Source organism: Thermobia domestica, chromosome 2, assembly GCF_964235325.1.
Source record: "Thermobia domestica chromosome 2, izTheDome1.hap1.1, whole genome shotgun sequence".
Taxonomy (NCBI): Eukaryota; Metazoa; Arthropoda; class Insecta; order Zygentoma; family Lepismatidae; genus Thermobia; species Thermobia domestica.
The window spans coordinates 56,266,010-56,290,153 of NC_137455.1; the positions used below are offsets into that span (position 1 = coordinate 56,266,010).

At 35.3% G+C, this 24,144-nt stretch overlaps 1 protein-coding gene across 1 annotated transcript in view; it reads right to left on the minus strand.

The window, feature by feature from the left end:
* LOC145679014 (fatty acid synthase-like) overlaps positions 1–24,144 on the minus strand; it is a 177,654-nt gene that overhangs the window by 67,707 nt on the left and 85,803 nt on the right. Inside the window, exons 12-15 of the mRNA XM_081749614.1 lie at positions 12,173–12,477; positions 8,474–8,618; positions 5,403–5,513; positions 4,705–4,813 (exon numbers count right to left, since the gene is read on the minus strand). Coding sequence (XP_081605740.1) covers positions 4,705–4,813; positions 5,403–5,513; positions 8,474–8,618; positions 12,173–12,477 — 670 coding nt within the window. The remainder of the gene's footprint in view (positions 1–4,704; positions 4,814–5,402; positions 5,514–8,473; positions 8,619–12,172; positions 12,478–24,144) is intronic.

Sequence of the window (24,144 nt, forward strand, 5' to 3'; positions counted from 1 at the left end):
AAAAAGATACCAAAAAGCCAATTAGCTTATTAGATACACTGATCACACTGACTATCATATATATATATATATATATATATATATATATATATATATATATATATATATATATATATATATATATATATATATATATATATATATATATATATATTTAAAAATTACAATACATTCTCTAGAAAAACAACTACAAAGATTGCAATGATATTTCACAAATTAGACCAAATAGAATCATTCTGAACATATATAAAATATGTCCTTCCTTTACCGTTTTCAGTACAAGTTAGGCTTGCAGGATGGACGAAGCTGACATTCTCTGTGTCCTAATTACATTATTTTTTCCCACCGTTTTACGAGTCCACTCAGGCATAGAAAAAACAGGTTTGGACTGACGCTTTGGATTTTACGTTGTTATTCACTGTGTTTCTGCGCGCCGGCAGGCACAGAGACCAGATCCAAAAACTGACACTCCTAATTGTATATAATTCAATATAAATAACTTTTGTAAGTATACAGGATGTTTCAAAACAACACCGACAACGTTTGGGAGGTGATTCCTGAGACCAAGATAAGACAAAAACTATACACCAATCTGGGTGCACAAATGCTTCCTTTCGAAAACATGAAAAAATGAAATTTAAAGGTCCAAAGCTCCAAAACTATAAGATCTACCGCAGTCGGGTCAAGACTTCACTTAGAAACTAGTATTTGCCCTATCCAAATATCCAAGTTTCAGAATCTTGCGGTACTTCAGCCACAACTTTTATAGAGGTAGTTGGTGTGTACTTCAGATTATATGCCCGTAGCCAAACTCCCTCTACAAAAATTGTTACGTGAGTAACTTGGGATTCTGAAACAAGTATTTTTAGATAGCGCACATATTGTTTACTAAGTGAAGTCATGACCCGAGTACGGTAGGTCAAATATTTTTGGAGCTACGGACCTTTATATTTATTTTTTTTCATGTTTTTGGAAGCCTATAACTCCGAAAAGAAGCATTTGTGCACCCAGGTTAGTATATACTTTTGTCTTATCATGGTGTCAGGAATCACCTCCCAAACGTTGTCGGTGTTGTTTTGAAACAACCTGTATATCTTATAATTTTAAGTAGCAAAGTTTGAAAGCATTTTTTTCTGAAGTCACTTGCTGTAAATCAGTCCAATTGTGGTGGTTAATTAAGGTCTTATTGAAGATTTCTATTATACATACTAGCAGAACTACCAGAATACCCGTTCTTCGCATATGAAGAATACGTATCATTTTGAAAATAAAAAGGTGAATTTGGATTTAAACAGCATCGGAAGTGTCATTGTTCGTCTCAGTAACCCCTAAAACTATGGATTCGACACTAGAGATGCAAGGGCTCGGAAAAAAACCCGGCTTTTTTGAAAAAAAAAAACCTCGGTTTTTTCTGCTTCGCTTTTTTGCTTGGGAAATTTTGGGCTTTTTTCAAAATTCTGCTTTAAATTGATAAAGCAGACTTTGTATCGCTTCTCTATAACACAAAAAGTCATTTAATTAGTGGTTGATGCCGATAATAATATAAAACCTCGAAAATAAACCATGAATTTCGAAAAGAGATTTCAAACAATTTTACTTCACCATTTTTACATTATGAATTCCAAAGGATTAATCAATGTATATAACAAAAAAATTTAACCTCCTATATACGAAAGTAAGCAGAGTTGGCAAGAACCATGGTTGTTTCTGAAAATGCCAAAAAACCCGTTTTTGGGAGGGGAGTTTAAACCAGGTTTTTTTTGGGTTTAAACCAGGTTTTTTGATTTAGATATTTTGCTTTATGTATTTATATTACATATTCACAGAAATAAGTTTGTCTTGCCTTGGTGTTATTATGCAACAACGGGGTTATGCTGGAACAGGTCCCATAAGCTTAAAGAAGTTCGGTCAATAAATTTCTTAAATTGAGAAACTCACGCCCTAGCCATCGGGAAAATCCCGTCATTATTTTAAATGTAAAACAATAACGGGAAAATCCTGTTATTGCTTTGCGTGTAAAATTTAAAGGTCAACGTATCATAATCAGTACGCTAAAACTGAAGTGTTAAATTACAAATTTAGTATGTAGATATCATTGAAAGTCCAATCCAAGCTAATCTTGGAAGCTACGTAGGCAATCGATAAATTTTGCCAATTTCTATCAATATATTTAAGCAACCTTGGCTTCTTTATAAAACAACAGGCAGTCAGGCATGCAGAAATATATAATTTGGTTTCGTTTCGTATGTTTAGGCTTAACATCCTTACGTAGTACCGAGGTTATCAAGGAGAAGACTTTCGCTTAAAGTGACATCCGAACCACTACTTCGTTTACACATGAAAGAAGGGTTGTGGTTCGACCGAGAATTGCACATGGGACACCTTGATTAAAAGGTGAAAAGGAAATAAAACTAATGCAGATGGTTTGACATGTGGAAACGTCACCATGAAGTTCACACGATTCGCATTTTTCGTTCTTTTTATTTATTTATTTATTTATTTATTTATTTTGGTTTAAACCAGTTATTAAAAAAAACAGCTGGTGTAAACGAGCCAACCCTAAAAGTAAGAACTTCTTTTAAAAAAATATACAAATAACTAGCAAAATTGTATGTAGTATTTTTACTTCAAAATATTTCATACCCTCTTTTTGAAACAATATAAAATTAAAATAAAACAAGAGAAATACTTAAATTTATATGATACACAAAGGCTGCACATCTAGAACTTTTGGTTCTGTATATTCTTGAAATTCTACAGTTAAATTTTTTATAACCACCACCACAGTTTACCCAATCATCAAGTTTTCTGAATTTTTAACAAGAGAGATTCAACATATTATTACGGAACTCCCCCTCCCCCCTCAAAAAAGGACTACGGAATATATTTAAGTTAAGCCAAATACAACTGCACAACAAACATGACTGAGTGGTTAGCTTTTGCGCTTCTATCGGGAAGTCCGGGATTCAACCCAGCATTCGACCATTCTGACAAAGCTTTCCTTCATTCCATCTGTGAATGTAGAAATAGTGCGTGTACTGTGAGTTAGCCGACTTCCTTTCTTATTGTTTTTACATCGTTATTATTACTAATTACCAGCAGTGACGGTTTTGCAAAGGTTAGAGGGTCGGTCTTTCGGACTGAAGCCTGTTCCCCAAATTTGCGGAATGTCTAAAACAAACGAAATATCTATTAGTTATGCCTTTACTCATAAACTTCCCGTCAAATAAAAAATTACGAATGTTTAGAAAAACTAAACATTAGTAAGAAAACCCCCTTCCAATATACTTTTCTAAATTCGCCACTGATTCTCAGTATAAAATGATCTTCAAGGTTGTATCCGGAAGATTACTGGTATTGATAAACACATAAACGAAACGAAATATTAGTTATGCCTGTACTCATAAACTTCAAGCATCTCCCAAATAAAATTAGGACTTTTTAGAAAACGAAACAATCACAGAAACCCCTCCCAAAGTACTTTTCTAAATCTGCTACTGATTATTTGTATAAATTGGTATTCAAGGTTGTATCCGGAAAATTACTGCTATATCATTGCACAACTACAGTATAACAGAAATGTGGAAGTACGGATTGACGGACATATTGAAAAACGTATGCTTTGACGGATATATAGAAAACCTAAGTTTAACTTTTGTGCTAGAAGCTAGAGTACTAAGCTCTTATCAATGAAACAGGGATGACAAACTAAAATTATCTAGAGAAGAAGAAAAAATGTCAATAACTCAAAAGTTAAAATAAAGTTAAATAGCCTGTAAAATTGCCCTCAAATACTACATTCTTCATGTTAGCTTTAATTCGTAAAACATGTGCTCCATTCATCTTGATGGTGAATTTCAGAGCGAAATATGGCATTTAGGTCATGGAATTCTTATCTAACTATAGAATATACTATAAGAAAGCTATTTAGATAGAAAAATCATGAAAATGAAAAAAGCCAAAATTTCCAAAATTCTCGTTTTTTTCCCAAAAAGCCGGTTTTTTATATAAAAAAAACATCGATTCAAAAAAGCCGGCTTTTTTGCATCTCTATTCGACACTAACATCGGTCATTTTTGATCATTTATAAATATCTCCCCCTCCCCGTGGAGGTAAAATGATAAAAACATCCCAGTCCCGAATCTTATCTCCCCTCCTCCTCCCCTAAATCAAAGTGAAATAATAAAAAGCATCCTAGGCCCGAAGATCATCTATGTTGAAAATTTGATCGGGATCGGTCAGGTGGCCTAAGGGGTACGAAGTTTCAAACATAGTCACTTTCATTTATATATATAAAGATATCAGAATGGCTCTATTTTGCCTTGTTTGTAAGTTATTGTTGCAAGGCTTGAAGTTAATTTTCTCAAAAATGCGCAGATAAAAAAGTTTTTTTTTTTTTTTTTTTTTTTTAATATATGATAATCGGCATGATGAGGGCTATCTAATGAGCTATTTGACTCTTCAGTGCCTTCTTGGCATTTCGTGAGGTTCTCTTATAATTCAGTCTCGTCGGAGTGAAACGAGGAATAAAAACCCAAAACATGGAAACTTCGTTCATGAATCTCCTAAGCTAGAGCATGAGGACTACGTATGTTCGAAATTGTTATTCATTAAGCTTATATTTTAAAGGATAAAGATGTATTTGAGCTAGTTATAAATATTTGTTCTTCCTTGAAGTAACTTGAAGTAATAAAGTGATCTTACCTTGAGGAGGAATTATGGTTGCACGGAGAAATCGAATATCCTCTAAAACTACTGGAAATATGGTCATAGGTTCACCTCTCATTTGAGCCAAACCACTCCATGCTAGTGACTGTAAGGAGTAATATTATAATACATATATATTTTTTCATTTGGATTTATAATACATATATTCTCTTTTATTAAAAAATAGAAGGCACTGTGGCTCAGTGGTAGTATACTTATCTCTGGTGCATGTGGTCTCTAGGTCTCTAGTTTGATCCTCGGTCAAGTAAGTTTGTGATGGACAATCTTGTTCATGAGTTTTTTCGAGAGTACTCTCGTTTCCTCCGATATTCTCATTCGATCAATTCTTCCATCACCATTCGCTTGCCGTAATTATCTGTTTCCCTTAAGCTAACAGGCATCATCGTGTGACGTTAAACTCAAAGATTTAACTTCATTTTGTGAAAAATAATTGCCTTCTTAACACAAAATCAATTTGAAAGATATTTTAAAAATGTTTTGGACGTATCCAGAGTTGTGTCTGTATTTTTAATATTTTGAATAATATATTTGCAGAATTTAAAGTTTAAAATTGGTATACATTATTTTTCTTTTTTTTTTTACATGAATGTTAGATGTTTTTCTTTATAACCTTAAGAAGTTATTTTAAATCTTTATCTAGTATATATATATATATATTAATTTATTGGTCTTACTACATATCCAGTGGCAGGATACAAAATCCTTCCATCTATTTTGTGTCCAGCGTAAAATGCATTTTCTCGTTTCACAAGATCTACGGTTGTAAGAACTACAGAATTTGCTGTCTGTAAACGAAACAAAATAAAAAAAGTTATATTTGATTTATTCCTCTATACGCAATTCACTACTAATATATTATAATAATATACACTATAGAAATACAGTATTATACTAATACACTAACATACTTCTAATATACGTACTATAGAAATAATTAACCAATTTCTCAGATTTGTTTCTCAATTTTCTCAAAGTTTTCGAAACACTTTTAATTAATTTTTCATTGATTTAAGACTGTGCTGCCGCAGAAAATATTAAAGTTTTCTTTAGACACGTAAAATATCTACAAATTAATTTATACATATATTCACGAAATATAAATTGTTTTTGAATTTCATACTCATGATAAATGTATATATCTAACTCTATGACCTACGGAACCCGGAGGTTCAATGCCGCATTCACAAAATCTCTCCACTGACTTCTGTCCTTATTCAACTGGATCCAGTTTCTACTTTGTATTCCTATTTCTGAAAGATCCATCTTAATATTGCCCTCCCATCTGCACCTAGGTCTCCCTAATGGTCGTTTTCCGATTGAATGCCCAGTTAAAACTTTGAAAGTGCTCCTACTTTCTTCCATTCTCGCTACATGACCTACCCACCTGCTTGACCCTCCTAGACTTGATGATCCTAACATTGTTTGGTAAACCGTATAAATTATGCAATTCCTCGTTATGAAGTTTTCGCCATTCCCCATTCCCGTTCCTTTTGGGTCCGAATATTCGTTCAGGATCGTATTCTCAAATATTTTCAGTTTATGTTCTTCTCTCAAAGTTAGCGACCATGTTTCGCAACCTTGCAGCAAAACAGGCATGATTATCGTTTTATATAATGGTAAACGTGTATTTTTCATAATTTTTATATTAAAGAGGGTTAAAACTGAGAACCCCCTTTGTATATATTACTGACAATAATAATAATAATAATAATAATAATAATAATAATAATAATAATAATAATAATAATAATAATAATAATAATAACGGAATGATATTTCGACATGTTGTTGGCATTTATTGTCAATGATAAACAACGAGAATTTGCACATAATTGATAACGAATTTTTATGCAAAAAATTTGCGATATTGCAATTTTTTGTATAAAAACTCAAGTTGTCAATTATGTGCAAACTCTCATTGTTTATCATTAATTAACCTAAAACACACCTGTTGCAGTAATTTTACGACAACAGTGTTGGCAGGGGTCGCGTTGTTGTCAAAAAAACACCCATTTTACGGACTTGCATTAAATAGCCTTTTTACATGTCAACACTTTATCAACTTTGTCACATGTTGATGCATACTGACAAATGTTGATGCATACTACACATATACACAGGAATTCCCCCACAGGAAATCAGTTTTCTGCAACTTAATTGATTTTTTCCATTTTGCACATTTTTTATTTTACACTTTCGGTAATTCCTTTCGTTACTACACAAAAATGTACAAATTCCAGCATTAGTCGTGATCTCGAAAATATCTACGTAGAACATGCTTACATTTTTGTTCAAGTCTGAGATCTTTATCATTCTTAGATCTAAAGATACACGCAATCAAAGTTTAGGTTGCTCAACTTTACGAACATACTGTATAATACGCCATCCTAGTCTACATTAGATAGTAAATATATGTAAATATGTACATTTCGTATAATGTGTTGTGGTCTGCCCAACAGCAGTGTGACGTGGTGGAACATTTTGGATTCCACCAATAAATTCAGCACCTGTCATGTAGTTAAAATCACGCAATTTTATTTGAAGGACAGAAAAAAGTTTAAATTTGTTGCACAGAGTAATTTCCTCTTAAATCTTTCTTCAAATGTATCACAATATTGCGAGCGGTGATGATATTTAGTAAGAAACAAGCAAAAAAGGCTAATACTCACAGAAAAAAAAAAACAGAGTTTTGTTCTACATGTAAGAAGCACTTTCGGAAGAAACTTCTTCTTTCTTCAGCTTACTTAAAATTCAAAGAGGATTGAAAAACATGAAGAAGAATTTGGAAAGGCAGAAAATGGTTAAAAGGATTAAGAAATGTAAAACACAAATCTTCTGTCAAAAAATCACATTTACTTCTCCCCTATCCAAATTAAGTATAAGTTTCCCTTTATAGATGTAATGTGATTCTTTGAATTTTCTTCCCGTTGCTGTTGTTGCTTCCTCTATTAAACATGAATCTGTGATGCTATGGTAATACTCTTTAAGATGCGTTGTCAGACGAGATAACTGTTGCAGGCTACGAGATTTCGAGGTACGGATGTGCTAAATTATTCTAGTACAAATCTTCCTTTTCGTTATATATATATACTTTATCACACTGACATTTTAGCCGATAGACGCCACTGCTTTGTAGAGGGACATAAAAAATGCTTTAAAATTTGTTATGTATTTGCCTATGGATTTAGGAGGAATTTCTGAAGTTTTTATGCGTTTTTGCAGAATCTTCTTAAATTTTTGCCGAGAAATGTGGAACCAAATGAACACCAATCCATTTGGCAGTTGCGGATCTGTTGTTGGTTGATAGGTGGATGCCGACGATCTCCTGTTGCACGTGTTGTGTTTTACATTTCTTAATCCTTTTAACCATCTTCTGGCTTTTCCCATTCTTCTTCATGTTTTTAAATCCTTCTTGAATTTTAAGTAAACTGAAGATGGAAGAAGATTCTTCCGAAAGCGCTTCTTACACGTAGAACAAAACTCTGCTATTTTTTGCGGTGAGTATTAGCCTTTTTTGCTTATTTCTTACTTTCTTCAAATTATTTAGAAACTAAGTTCTTATTTCTCATAAATGACATTAAAAACGTAGAAGAAGCAAATTATAAAACTATTAAATTGGCACTTTTAGCCATATTTTAATTGCGGTTTTCACTATGATACGTGCGAAAGTTTTCATTGTGATCTACCTTAATGTCGAGTGTATTTTCATTATTCTCATTAGCTACTATTATTATTATTTACTTACCATTACTTCCTTGCGTGCTACGCAAAATGAATCGGTATGGTCCCAATGTATGAGAGGCGATATCATTGGCGTTCCCCTTCCAACAGGAAACGAAATATCTGGGTACAGCGTGGTTACTTGTGGTTGCAAACCAGCCATATATAACCTTAAAAAAAAAAAAAAAACACACACACAGAGAGAAGTTAACGGTTATTACGGAGAGATAGATTGCATTTTTTTATAAAACATATTTCACATAGAATGTAAACAGCATATAATTCTCTGTATGGAAACAATGTTCATTCTAAAGGTTTTATGATAACTAAAGATATTTAAGATATCTAATGATAATGTATAGGGATGGGCACGAGTCGAGTCAAAGGTAATTTTCTCGAGTCGAGTTCCGAGCCGAGTCACTATATTGAGGTCCAGTTTCGAGCCGAGTCGAGTTTGATAAATGGCTCGTTTAACTCGTTTTACTTCGTTTTGAAATCATTGCCTGGTTACACTGAAAGTGAAAGCTATGAAAAATGTAAGCAGTAATGTGAAATATCTTCAGTAGTGTTGCTCACGACATGGGACACTGCTCGCATCTCGTCTCTTCTCGATTAACAAGACAACAATGAATTTTTATAACGTGACAGCCTCAAATGTCGTGAGTAGCAATATAAGTATATACTGTAGTTCTTACCACCAAGGCTGAGACGTGCACGGTCGAAGTTTTGAGCCCACGAAGAAACCCAACCCGGGTAGTGATGTCAACCGGCTCAACTCGGTTCAACTGAGCGAACAGCTCGAGCCGGCACGGTTGAGATAAGACACTGACTCGGCTCAGATGAACCAACGGCTCGAGCCGACTCTATTAGGGTAAACCATCAGCTCGTTTCGTTTCGTTTCGGCTCGAGCCGGCTCGGTTGGGTGAGCTGTTGGCTTGGCTTGATAGGGTAAATGAGCTGTGAACCGAGCCGCTCGAGCCGTTGACAACCCTAAACCCGGGCCGAGCACTTTTGAACATGTTTGGCTGGCGCCCTCTAACTTTTAAGAATTTTTGGCTCGAGCCCAGACACTTGCTCCTCCGGAGCTCAAACTCAGAACCTCGTGAACGATGTCCTTGCCTCCTAGACTTCACGACTACCGAAGTCAGCAGTCAATTAGTTTTTAGTATTCAGATACAAACCGACTATCTTTCATATTTATACACGTTGTTATAGTAATAATAAGTTGTAGTATTGTAGTATGTAGAGTATCATTGATAATAATTATATAGTCTATGTAGGATACTTGAAGAAAGTACCTGAAACTACACACAGCATTCACTCGACTCGAAACTCGAGTTAAATTCGAGTCGAGTTGCAGGAAACTTCTTGAGCCGAGTTCTTGAGTCGAGCTCAAAGATGTCTGTTTCGAGTCGAGTCGAGTTTCAATGAAAACTCGCTCGAACTTGCTCGTGCCCATCCCTAATAATGTACTATATTTAAAGATAGGAGAAAATTTGAAAAAAGGAAACTATTTTCATGAACAGAAAGAATTTCTATCATCGCACAAAGGAGGGCTATTTGGCTTTGGAGACGAAGTTTCTTGAAATGTATCTTTTGTTGAATTTTAACCATAAACAATCTTGTAGACAACCAAATTTACGAAAGCGGGGGTGGACCAGCTACAGTAGCGACGAGCTTCACGTCATTTCAATTAAATAGCAAATTAATGCTTTATCTTAATTAATGTGTTATGCGAATAAAGCTCATTTGCTCTGCAATCTTTTCGCAGTCCTGAAAGCAATGCGAATGCATAAAGAATACATTTTATAGCCAGTAGCTCCTCTCAATAAGCAGAGAACACTAACAGTGTTGTCACTCAACTAGTAACTGGTAGCACTAGTTTTTCTCGGAAATACACTACGGCTAGGACAAGTGTCATTTCCTACGATTGGTAAATTATTCAACAAATATTGTTTTGTTAAGGGTCTTCACTATAGCGAAATTAAACTACCACTAATTTTAGAGTTTATCTGTAATATCTTCAAAACAAATAAAATATTCGGAAAGAAGAAACGTACGGTAGTGAACTAGATAAGGCGAGTTTGCATGTAATACCTTTACCACAATTCACCTATCTATTTTTGGTATGCCCGCTATATACAGAACCCGCAAAAAAAATAAATAATAATAATAATAATAATAATAAAAATAAAATAAAAAAATAAAAAAAAGCTAAATCTATTTACAGTTGCAAATTGAAAGCAGATAGGAGTTCTGATAACGGTATCACATGCAAAATCGTATTGTCTAGTTCACTACGTTTTTGCTTCTCGAATGTTTTTATTAGTTTTGAAGATATTACAGAAAAACTTTAAAATTAGCGGTAGTTTAATTTCGCTGTAGTAAAGACCCTTAATATATCACTGGTAATAATTTCCTTCATTTTTGTCTGTTAGTGTATTATCTGTTGTACTTTGCAAGTAATATGAAAGTAGATTCAAACTTTTAATTTGTAAATACGGCTGTTTCTAGTATTATATTTGGGCAATGAAAGACGTCAGCGGCATCGAGAGTTCGGAATAAAAAGGGAGAATCCAAAATGTATTTTCATGAAAAGCCACTGTACAAAGGATCTGTTTTACCAATAATAACATAGAAACTTATAACAATTTTTTTTTCATTTTTCTATAATGCATTAATCACAAAATTAAACCTTTTAGATCTTGTCATTTTCATTCCTAATAGGCTACATAAATTGCACTAGTGATTTATCTAACTTCTTCCAATTTCATTACATGTTATCTCAGTTTTTGTTATTGAAAAAAGCGTGTAATGAATCCCTCATTCCTGTAATCAATATAATGCAATCAATACTATCTTCCTTTGTTCAGGAAGAACATATATACGAGGGTAAGTATAAAATATCCGCAATTTTGAGATAACTCTTATTACATTGTTTATACTAACCTCTGTCTTCGTTTATTTTATTGTTATGCGGTTGTGCTCATCCTATGAAAGTTTGGTCCTAATTCCTCCATTTGTGTTCTTTTGTTGCCGATAGATCATGGTCGCTCTATTAGAAGATTGCACCAAAGAGGAACAAAGAGCAGTGATGCGGTTTTTGTGGTCGGCAGATGTATCACGAGCCGCAATCCATCAAAGACCTTCGGCACAACATGGGAATAGTGCCTTGTCGCAACGGAGTGTCTACGAATGGATTGAAAAATTCAAAAATGGTCACACAAGTGTTACACACGAGGAAATAACCGGACGATCATCTACAGCCACAAATGTTCATCGAGCGTGCACATCTCATGGTTCTGTTAGACAGATGAATGACTACTGATGAAGTGACACATCGTCTGGAATTTTGTCATGGTTCCTGATACACCTTCTGACCACAAAAACCGGATCGCTGCTCATTGTTCCTCTTTGGTGCAAGTTTCTAATGATCTATCTGCAACATTAGGAACACAAATGGAGGAATTATGGTCTAATTTTCATAGCATGACCACGACAACATAAGAATAAAATAAGCGAGAGATCAGTATTAACAATGTGAGAAGTATTATGTCAAAATTGTGGAAATTTTTTGACTTACCCTCGTATTTTTTAAACATAATTAGAACTAACTTATGATCTCTTGAATAAATAAGTAAAGAAATTAGTAAAATAAATCAAATTTCTAAAGATATTTGCCGCTCTACTTTACTAATATCATTCTTTTTATACTTGCACTTACTTTCCAATCGAGGAGTAAAGATATTCTAAATTATCATGGTGGTTCCTCATTGCCAGTGCTACATTAATACATTCAGATGAAAGAGAGCTTTTCAAAATGGCCTGTAGAAGTCCGTGTGGAGCTATTTCAATTGTTACCGCATTCTCTGGAATATGTTTTAATCCCTCTTCGAACAAAACAGATGAAAGTAGATTGTTCATTTGGTATTCTGGAGAACAATATTTAGCCAATTCAGTATCCCAAAGATCTTCAGGTATAGAAGTGCTTATCCATTTGGACGAACGTGGTTTAGGATCAGGGATGACCTGAAAGTTGTATTAAACAGTAGATAAATATCTTACCTGTATTAGTTTTATTATCAGTAAAGTATAATAAAATTGTACATATTTCGTAACATGATGGGGTTAAATACTTGATAATTTCTGCGTTTCGTCAAACTTCACACGAACAGTATCTGAATACTCAATGCATAAAATATAGTTTCCCTTGGAATTTAAACTTTTTTCTCAATAGACTGAAATAGTGTGACGTCACATCCTTTTCGTTCCTATCGTGATCGCCATTTTATTTTCTATACAAACACGAGCGAAGGCTGAGAAATAACACAAAAATGGTTATGTGTTATGTACCTGATTGTAAACATTATAGCGATAGCGATTTTTTACATTTCCCATGAATGAAGCAGAAAAAGGAGATGGGAAAAACAATTAGGTAAGTAATATTTAGTTTCATAGAGAGAAAATTATAGGCCTATATTGACAAGTATTAAAATTAAATAAGTACAAGTTTACATTCCCTCGGAAATGTGGGGGGGCCGCGGTGGCTCAGTGGTAGAGCGTTCACCTCTGGTGCTTGGGGTCCCGGGTTCGATCCCAGCCCCCGCCAAGTGAACTTTGTGGTGGACAAACACCGTGTGCGTGGGTTTTCTCGGGGTTTTCCCGTTTCCTCCCAATTTCTTCATTCCACCGTTTCATTCATTACTCATCATCACCGTCTCCTTTAGCCTAGCCGGCATAACCGTGGGACGTAAAACTCAAAGATTTCATTTCATTTTTCCCTCGGAAATGTTCTTTTTCATATCGTACTTTTTTTTTCATTTTGATATTTACAATATCTGTCAAAGTGCATCCACCTTATTCACTGTAAGTTTAAATTTTTCACTCAGTGGTATTGATATTACATACAGTATTCCAAGCACGAAGAATTACTGTTTTAACAGTTGTTTAAAAATATGTGCAGAACCACTCATGACTAGTTGTTTCTTGTTGTACATTTTTCCACCAACTTCACTTCGTACTCAAAGTATTTGAACATTCTAAATAATTTCACAGCCATTGTTCGTATGCACATGAAACTACATAACACCTCATACTTCAACTCACGTTTGTGTAGAAAACAAAATGGCGATCACCATGGTAACGGAGAGGGAATGACGTCACTACTATTTCAGTCTATTGCTTATATGTATACGAACATAAATAATAGCGAAGTATCAACCCACCCATCTACACACACATATGTACACACACACACACACACACACACACACACACACACACATACACACACACACACACACACACAGAATTACGCAATAGTCATGGCAACTATTTTTTTTAAAACGAAAATAGGAGCGAAGCAAGACATTCTGAAATGCATAAATGGAAGTTCGTAAATATGCAAATATTACATGTAGGGAGTTGGATGAACGTACACCTTGTCTCAAAAAGGTTGAGCGCATTCTTTATTGGTGTTTTGAGGCAAAAATTTTCAAAGTCCAACTTCGGGTATCTTCGGGAAATAGTAAACCAGGTTCGAACCTCCAAGCCAGCCTTTGTAATCGGGAAAAAGTTTGCAGATGTGATTTTCTTCTTTTAAATATAATAAGACTTGTTATCAAGTGTTGAAAAAAAGCAACATTGATTGAAATACTTAATGACACAATATTTCGAAACTTTGTATTAATGTCACCACATGCTTGTTTGTCATTTAGCTCTCCATACGTAATGGAACATTTAGATATGTAAACGAATCTTTCCATATGTAAAAGAATGCTCAAAGTTAAGACATAGAACATAATTATCGCCTAAGTACTAAAATAATAGTCAAAGTAGAACAAAAACAGCGTTTCTAGTGGGTATGAATGTCATAATTTTCTTGAGAACCGTTATACATCGCTAAAAGTACCTTAGCACAAGTCCTTGTGTTAGCTCACTGATAAGCTGTTGGATTTCAAATCATAAGGTTGTGAGTTCGAATCCGTTCTGGGTCAATGCTCTTTTAAAATTATATTTTCCGCAATGCATGAAAAATTATATAAAATAATGACATTAAATACATCAGTTGTATATATATAACATAATCATTGCAGAATGTAGTAATTATTATGTTTAAAATATAACATCTGAAATAGGTAGGTGTCCACAGTAGGTCTGTATTATATATATGAGAATGTTAAATACAAGTTAAGAAACTCGTTCACTAGCAATAAATAAATCATGTAGTGTATTTATTTGGAGCTATTTGTCATATAGAGGGTAATTCTCAACATTCATAATACAGCATGTCATTTATGTTCTTGAAAACTTATTCGATGCATAAACCGAAGGTTTAAACAGAGAATCCAAAGTCGTAACGCTCGCAAGAAATTCATGAACCCCAAAGGTCACGTGAGCAGACTGGAATTGTCCTTATGAAGCACGCCACAGCAGAAAGTCTTTACATAGATTTTCAATTCAATTCCTGATATATGCTTTTGCAATGTGGAAGTGGTGATGCCTTTAGTCGCTCTCTCTCGCTCGCTCGCTCACTCTTTATTTATACAGAATATAAAAGTGGATGGATGTGTGTGTTTCAACATAATTCTGATATATCTAGCGCAATTATAACTATATTTCTTACAGTCTGGAAAAGAGTACTGTCGGGATACATATCAAAAATGCTAGAAACTGGTCGATATTAGTATCGAATCCATAGCTTCGTGGTCGCTTAGGTGAATAGTTCTACTTTCAATTCAAGTCCAATTAAGTTCCCATTAGCACCCAGGGTGGTTACGTAGCGACATAAAAATATCGAAATCAACCGATATTAGAATCGAATCGTAAATTTTCAGCGCCGCTAACAGTGCCGCATTTCCCATTAGTCCACATTAGTCCACATTTAACATTAGTCCCATTGCCTAGAGGGCAATATATTTGCAGAGTGCAAAGTTTAAAACTTGAATAATATTTTAATTTTTTCCGTATGAAAAAGTTAAAAATCAAGAGCAAATATACTATTTCATGAACAATCCTCTTTTACTGTTCTAATACGTATAATAATAGCGTAAGAAATCTAGAAATAATTCAGAATACGTTTCACATTTGTTATTTTTTGTTACGTAGTTCTAGCTGTAGCATGTAGTGAGTGGTATTTAAATGTAATAAATTCACTAATTAAGCATATTCGAATTAAGTTTTATTTTTAAGTTAGGGATGAAGGGGCGGAGAAATATGTAGTTATTGGGGCGCCAAGAGCAAAAGTGCGTAGAGTCGCCGAGCTTTTAAATGCAACACTGGTCGCTAAATTAATTGGTAGAAATTTTAATGTCTTTTAAGACCAAATTTAGTCCTAACGGTGGCAGTATCCGTTTGCTCTCCTAGGAGAAATGAAAGGGGCTGACATCAAAATTATATATATATATATATATATATATATATATATATATATATATATATATATATATATATATATATATATATATATAAAAGACCGACATTAGTGTCGAATCCATAATTTTCGAGGTGGATTAGATAAAGAGTGGCACTCCAGGTGCTTAATGATATAGAAAATTAGTTTTTCTTTCTTTTTTTACGTTGGTCTACTTTTCCTTGATTTGAGACTTTCAAATTTCATCCTATTTTCTACTGAAATGTGTCTGTAAGGCAACAAAGAAATAATTATATATGATAAATTTAAATTCATTTTAATTCGGAAGTTGAGAAACACTTTGCCATTATATATCGTAAAGGTTGGATCCACCAGCATAGTAACAGAGAGGTGCTTGAGCCATTGACGGTAGAAATTCAAACTCCGGTAAGTGATAATTTCACAGTCTTGTTTTATTACAAGTGTAGCCTCTTTAGTCAACGGAGAAGAGAACGTGGATCATGGGTCAGAGTTGATGTCGATGGGTCGGAGTTGGTCGCAATGGTTCAGAGTGGTTCATAGTTGGTGGTGGGTCAGAGTAGATCACGATGAATGTTGGGTCAGAGTGGGCCAATGGGTCATTTGGGTTGTGGGTGATACTGGATCATGGTGGGTCGTGAATCAAATTTTCATTGACCCACACCATCTCTGGTTAAAATTGTACTAAAGATAAGAGGCACCGAAGATGCATGTCGGCTATTATGCTCAAATTTTGCACATAGATAGTACCCCACCAGAAAGCAATAAATCTGAAACGGTTCACGGTATCACCTCCTAGAACTCGAGATGTAGGGGTTTGTCTGATTGGCTAAATTAAGACGTCAATGATTTATCCATCAAGAAGCAAGCTTTTTATGATCGTTTCCGTAGGGAAATCAGAAGAACACGTGCCTAGTAATCGTAATATTGATAGTTCGCGTCCACCTCGGGGTATTTGTTTTGTGTTTTTTTGACTCACCTAAATATAAACAAATCATACATATAGGCATTTTAACATATTTTGGGAGAGTAATTTTGTGGTTCGTTGTCGTTTCATCGCGTCTCTGCCGCTGATAGTAAAGTTTTCAAAATGGAACTGGGGCCACCGCGGATTGTCGCTGCGGGGCCACCAATTTTTGGCGAGAGGTCAATAGTTGACCATCTGTAGTCCACCGACGCTTACAGCTTAGGGTAATGAACGATGTCTTTGCTTTGTAGACGTCATGACTACCAACGTCGGCAGTCAACTAGCTTTTAGTATTCCTTTACTAACCATCTATCGTTCATGTTTATACACGGTGTTGTAATAATAATAATAATAATAATAATAATAATAATAATAATAATAATAATAATAATAATAATAATAATTATTATTATTATTATTATTATTTGTAGTAATAGTAGTATAATTGATAATAGAATAATTATATTGTCTATGTATTGTCTAGGTAGGACTACACACAGGATTTGGCTCGTTTTAGTTTGACTCGACTCTAATCCGAGTCGAGTTGGAGGATATTTTTCGCGCCGAGTCCTAGAGTAGACCTCAAAGATGTCTGTTTCGAGTCGAGTCGAGTTTCAAAGAAAAGTCGCTCGTGCCCATCCCTACTAATGAGAGCTTAATCGGAGTTAAGCGAAATCGAAAGTCACACTATTTTTCTAAGCGACCCTGAAAACTGTGAATTCGACACTAATACCGATCATTTTTTAGCAATCTTTTATATGTATCCCCCTCCCATTCACCATAGGTAACCCGACAGCACTCTTTTTCAGACTATAAGAAATTTGGTTAAAATTACTCTAGGCCAGTGGTTCTCAATCTAATTCCTATCACGATCCCCTTTTATCACATACTCTTGCCAGCGACCCTTTTATAACTTGTGTTTTATAATAAGCTTGTGTGGGATTTTAACATACCTATTTCTATAATAGTAGAATCCATTTCTTGTTTATAGTGAACAGTGCCGTGGCATGGAAAATCAGCGCTCGGGGCGAGAGTATACGACGATGTCTCCGTACATATGAGTGAGGTCGACAGAGTAGCTGCGAAGCACCACCATGGTTGGCACGAAGCTCAATAAAATTTTCAAAAATAAACTCTGCCTTTTCTTGATTTTGAGCACATTTTATTACGTTTTTCCTTCTATTTTATACATGTGCACATGCACTTTCCTATAGGGATGCTCGCGAGACGCGAGAAGTCTCGTCTCGTCTCGCAATTGCGATAGAGACACGAGACGAGAGTGAAAATTTTATGCGAGACGCGAGACGAGACTAAACCATGCGAGACGAGACGCTAGACGAGACTCGGTTAAGTCTCGCACGAGAAGTCTCGCGAGACTTCGCGCAGTCTCGCAACATTTATGAATTACTTTTAATTGTATATTTAGTAATTTTACATTTCTTGAGTTTTCTAAGTTGAGCGTTAATGCCTCCAGGAACAAAAAAGTGATTGGGGCAATAGACATTTTATGAGATTTATTATTAATCAAGGTTAATTTTCAGAATTAAAGCCTTCTTTAATTTCTAAAAAAGAAAAGCTTTGTAAATTGGAAATTTATTACAGCATCGAATTAGGACTTTATTTTGCGACACAAACATATACACGCGGGCGCGCACGAATACATGAACTTCTATTTTTGGTCTGAAAAGCGAATAAGACTCCCTATTGCTGCGAAATATGATATTTCTGTTGTTTCTGTCTTTTTCACATTACTACTAGCGATTAATGTTGGGGGATGGCGGGGAAATCCCCTCTCGTCAAAGTTTATCCCCGGCCCGGCTCGCAGAAATAACATGATATTTTTACATGGAATAAGTATTTTCTTTCTATATATTTATCAAAAACATCCCCCTCTAGTTCGGAAGTTTAATTCAAATACTGGTTTGGCAGGATGTCCCTATAGGTTTCGTGGGAGATGGTAGGAATGGCCCTATATCTGTCAGTAATTTTATTTTCTAGATCTGGCACTATAAGTTGAAAGCGAAAGTTGATAAAATGCGATAATCCAACATTGCTACAAGCCCGAACGAACCAAATGAATTGGGTCGTATTGTGTTGTGAGGAGTTCTTTTGTTGTGTACAAGCGCTTTTGGTGGTATAAAAACATCTTTATACTGGAAAATCACCCTTCAAGGAAACAACCAAAACGTGTAAATGTTGATAGTGGCGACGATATTTTAGAAGAGGCAAATATTGCTGGAGACCTCTAAGCTGAAAAACAATGTTGGATCCAGCAACAATTTATGCTGGTTTTGCTGTAAATTATGCTATTAATTTGACGAAAATTAATGGTCCAGCGATCAAATTCCAGCACAACTTTTCTTTTAATTTGGAGCGGAGGGGACACAAGTTCGGATACCATATTGAACTCTAGGTTCCGTCTCCTTAGGATGTTATGAACATTCATCCCATGGAAAGCAATGGCAAACCACCATTCACCTTGCCAAGGGACTTTTAGGTCAAATACCTGCCTTCGGACAGAATATCACATCATCATTCATTAACAGCCATAGAATAACACATTGCAAAATTTTGACCTAGAATATATGCGAGACCATGCAAGAAAGTCTCGCGCGAGACGCGAGATGAAACTCAAAATTTTATGCGAGACGCGAGACGAGACTTCACATTTGCGAGACGAGACCTTACGCGAGACGAGACCAACGCTTGAGGTTGCGAGACGAGACTTTTCCATTTCTCGCCTCGTCTTGTCTCGCGTGCATCCCTACTTTCCTAACATGAGTAACACAATTCCTACGAAATTTGTGCCCCCTTTTTTCGGCGCCCGGCATTGACAGTGGATACAGTAACTGTACTATCTATATTCCCAACGACGAAGGTGCTGGTTCAAGATGGATGTTAAACTCCTTCTTTGAAGAGGCCATTAACGTATCTGATCTAAGCCCACAACTTCTTAACCAAATAATAGAATGATCATGCTACAAGTCTTTGCAACTGGTTTTCTGTAACAAAGACTTGGACAAGTTCTGCCTGATGAGGAGAGAAGAATATCCTGGTCTGGTATCTGCTGCTTTAAAAGTAATAATTCCATTTGCTACATCGTACTTGTGCGAAAGTTTTTTTTTCATGGTAAACATTAAAACAAAGACAAGAAATCGCTTATCAGTTGAAAATGGCTTCATAATGTTCGTCACGAAGATTGAACCGGGAATTGCTGCACTAGTGAAATTACACCATGCTTAGGTATCTCATTAGGTTTCAATTTTAATTGTATTTCAATGTGCAGGTTTTGTTCCATGTGTATTTTGCTAGTATTTCTATATACAGTTCTCATTAGTATCATATCATACGTCTTTCATTTAAATTCATTTCAAACAACTCTGCACCCTTTGACAATGTTCAGTAGACTTATTTTTTATTGTTCTGTACAGTATGTATAAAAAATAAAAGTATGCCTATCAGAACAAAATTCAAAATAATTTCCGGTATTAGATTCTAACTATATTTATCTCTTCCGCTTATCTTCGCGACCTCCTAGGGGCCACGACTCCCAGGTTGAGAAACCCTGCTCTAGGCATACATGAATTATGTTGGAACATACATACATACACTTTTATATGTATAAATGCAGATAAGAGAGAGTTGAGAGAAAGCGATTAAGTTATTACCGCTCTCAATCTCTTCACTTTACTTTTGCGATTCGTGAATTTCTTACGTGACAGTTTGGGGCTAGCTAGTTTTTTGTCTTGAACCACGATCCGATTTTCGATATGCTCTACCTAAATGCTGTAATGCGAATATTGAGAAGTTACCTGCGTATGAAAATAGCTGCAAATAAATACATTACATAACTTATTTATTGCTATTACACGATTTTCTTAATTTGTATTTAATATTCACATATAACATACCGACGTTCTGTCAATATCTCAAATGTTATATTTTAAAGATAAGAATTGCTTATGTCGTGAAATGATATGAATATATATATTCAACTGATATATACAACTGATGAATTGTAATGTAACTATTTTACATAATTTTCCTGCATTGAGGAAAGTAGAATATCATAAAAGAAGCTCACCTGAACGGGTATCGAACTCACGATTTAAACGCTCGGGGGTGTACCACTGAGCTAACATGACCGCTTTTCGGAAGCTGCTTCTGAAATATAACTGAGCTCATACGTAAATTATTTTTTTCGTATGGAAATCACAATGACGAAACGAGAGTGTGAATATATAGTTTCGAAATATTGTATCATTAACTATTTCAATCAACTTTACTTTTTTTCTACACTTAATACCATTCCAACATGTCTTATTATATTTAACAGAAGGAAAAACATATCTGTACATTTTATCCCGATTGCTAAGGTTGGCTTGGAGGTTCGAACCAGCAGCTTTAGTTTACTGTTTCCAGAAGATACCCGAAGTTGGACTTCGAAAGTGTTCGTCTCAATACAGCTATCATCATATCGCTCAATCTGTTTGGTATATGGTATATGTTTTTATACGTGTAAAGTCAGTATAACAATTCATTCTTTAAACAGCTTTTCGTATGTATTAATACTCCTTTATAAAAACTGTTTTTAATATTATTATTACGGCGCACCATTTTCAGATTTCTTTCGCGAGTCGTTGACCAAGTCGTTCCCCACAATAGGCGTGCCGTGCAATTAACCAACCACGCGTCAGGTACTAGCTTTTACCTATTGCTTCCTGCTCACAGCTCAGAACATTGGTAACTATGGATAGACGTACCAGCAGTAATTACTTTATGGGAGTTGGAAGGCTATTCTGCAACTGCAGCTAGCAGGCGAGTAGGTGTCCCGGCCTCTACAGCAAAGCGATGGATTCGGAAATATAGTCCTACACGTCAAACTGGTAATTTACGATCTTCTGGTTGTCCGCATGTGTCAACCGAAGCCGAAGATGCGAGATTAGTAAACGAAGCCCGGCTAGACCCACTAAGGACGTCTAGACAGCTAAGAGAAGCTTCTCTTTTTCCTGGTAGTAAGCATACAGCTCTGCGAAGGCTTCGTTATGCTGGGTTACGTGGCTGTGTTGCTGCCGTGAAGGAAAAACTCTCAGACGACCACAAAATTTACCGTCTCGCGTTTGCACAGGCGAATGTGGGTCGCAATTGGGAAAACGTAGTTTTCTCAGATGAATCCATATTCACAACATCAAATGAGGGACGCCGTTTTGTGTATCACCCGAGAGGCACCCGACATGACCCTGGATGTGTTGCTGCTTGAAATCGTAGTGGCCATGTATTTATTTCATGTTGGGGTTGGATTTTCAGGCGCGGAGCAGAACAGCTTCACAGAATTGAAGGACACTTGGACAGTGCTCAAGTCTTAGATATTATGAGTAATATCATGGTGCCATCTGTACGAGTATTTCAGCCTGATGGTGTAATTCAGTTCCAGCAAGACCAGTCGCCAATACATACTTCCCGTGTGGTTCAGGAATGGTTCGCAGGGCTGCCTGAGATTGATTTAATTGACTGGCCGCCTCGTGGAGCAGACCTCAATCTCATGGAAAATATGTAGGCAGAAGTGAAGAGTACTCTAAGGGATAGTTGGCCTGAGGCAGATCCACCAGAACCCAAGATGACCTGTGGCATCTTGTTTCCGAATCATAGCTGGAGGTAGGGGAAGGAGATAAATTTGTCACCCATTTAATAGATTCCATGCCCAGAAGAATAGGGCGTGTAATAAATTCAGAAGGGTGAATTTTTTTATTCTAGTGTTTGTTTTAAATTGATAACATAGATGTAATATTTTATGTAAGACTCCTGTAATTGGGATTCTCCTGTTCGAGTCAGCGGATTTAAATAAATAAAATAAGTATTGGACACAATATTAATGTCCCCGCCTTAACTCCCGAAAACAGTCCTTTTCAGGGCTACCTAAACGCTTCTGAAAATATTTCTAGAAGTAAACCACTCCTTGAATCCGATTTCTCTGCAATTCTACTAACAAAAAAAAAAAAAGATAATTCTCTGCAGGCTTTGAACTCAAGACGATCTCATTAACAAGCCCGTACTCTACCAGTGAGCTAACATGAACACGCAAATCCAACCTGAAGAAACACGACTTTCAATTTCCGGTATTCCATTACACTGATGGTCATATACTTTGCAAATGTTGTATTCAACTTGGGATATTCCGCAACACATAAACAAAGCGAGAGAGAGAGAGAGAGAGAGAGAGAAAGAGAGAGAGAAATGAATATACAAAAGCATATTCAACGTATTCGAATGAGACTCTAAGTAACGATATTCCGTTCTAAAGAGAATTTGTGTTTCTTCCCGTGACGTTAAGGGGATCGGGAAAAGTTATGTGTCTTGAAGCAGGATCCGACTTTGGATACTCTGTTTACACACTTTCTATATTCGTAGGAATATACTGTATTTCACGAATGTAAATGACATGCTGTATTGAGAATATTGAGAAATAACATCTGTATGACAAATAGCTTCAAATAAATACACTACATAATTTATTTATTGCTATTAAACGATTTTCCTAACTTGCATTTAACATTCTCATATATAATACCGACCTACTGTGAAAATTATCTCAGATTTTATATTTTAAACATAATAATTACTACATTCTGCAATGATTATGTTATATATATACAACTGACATATTTTAATGTAATTATTTTATATAATTTTTCATGCATTGCGGAAAATATAATTTTAAAAAAAGGCATTGACCCAGATAAGATTCGAACTCATAACTTTATGATTTAAGGTCCGATAACTTACCAGTGAGCTAACACAAGGACTTATGCTAAGGTACTTTTAGCGATGTATAAATATTCTCAAGACAATTATGACATTCATATCCACTACAAACGCTGTTTCTGTTCCACTTTGACTTTTATTTTAGTACTCAGGTGATAATTATATTCTATGTATTAACTTTGAGCATTCTTTTACATATGGAAAGATTCGTTTACGTATCTAAATGTTCCATCACGTATGGAGAGCTAAATGACAAAGAAACATTTGCTGACATTAATACAAAGTTTCGAAATATTGTATCATTAAATATTTCAATCAATGTTGCTTTTTTTCTACACTTGGTAACAAGTCTTATTATATTTAAAAGAAGAAAAATACATCTGCAAACTTTTTCCCGATTGCAAAGGCTGGCTTGGAGGTTCGAACCTGGTTTACTATTTCCCGAAGATACCCGAAGTTGGACTTTGAAAATTTTTGCCTCAAAACACCAATAAAGAATGCGCTCAACCTTTTTGAGACAAGGTGTACATATCCTTATCAGGATATAGCACGAAAAAAATGACTGTAACGAATCGTT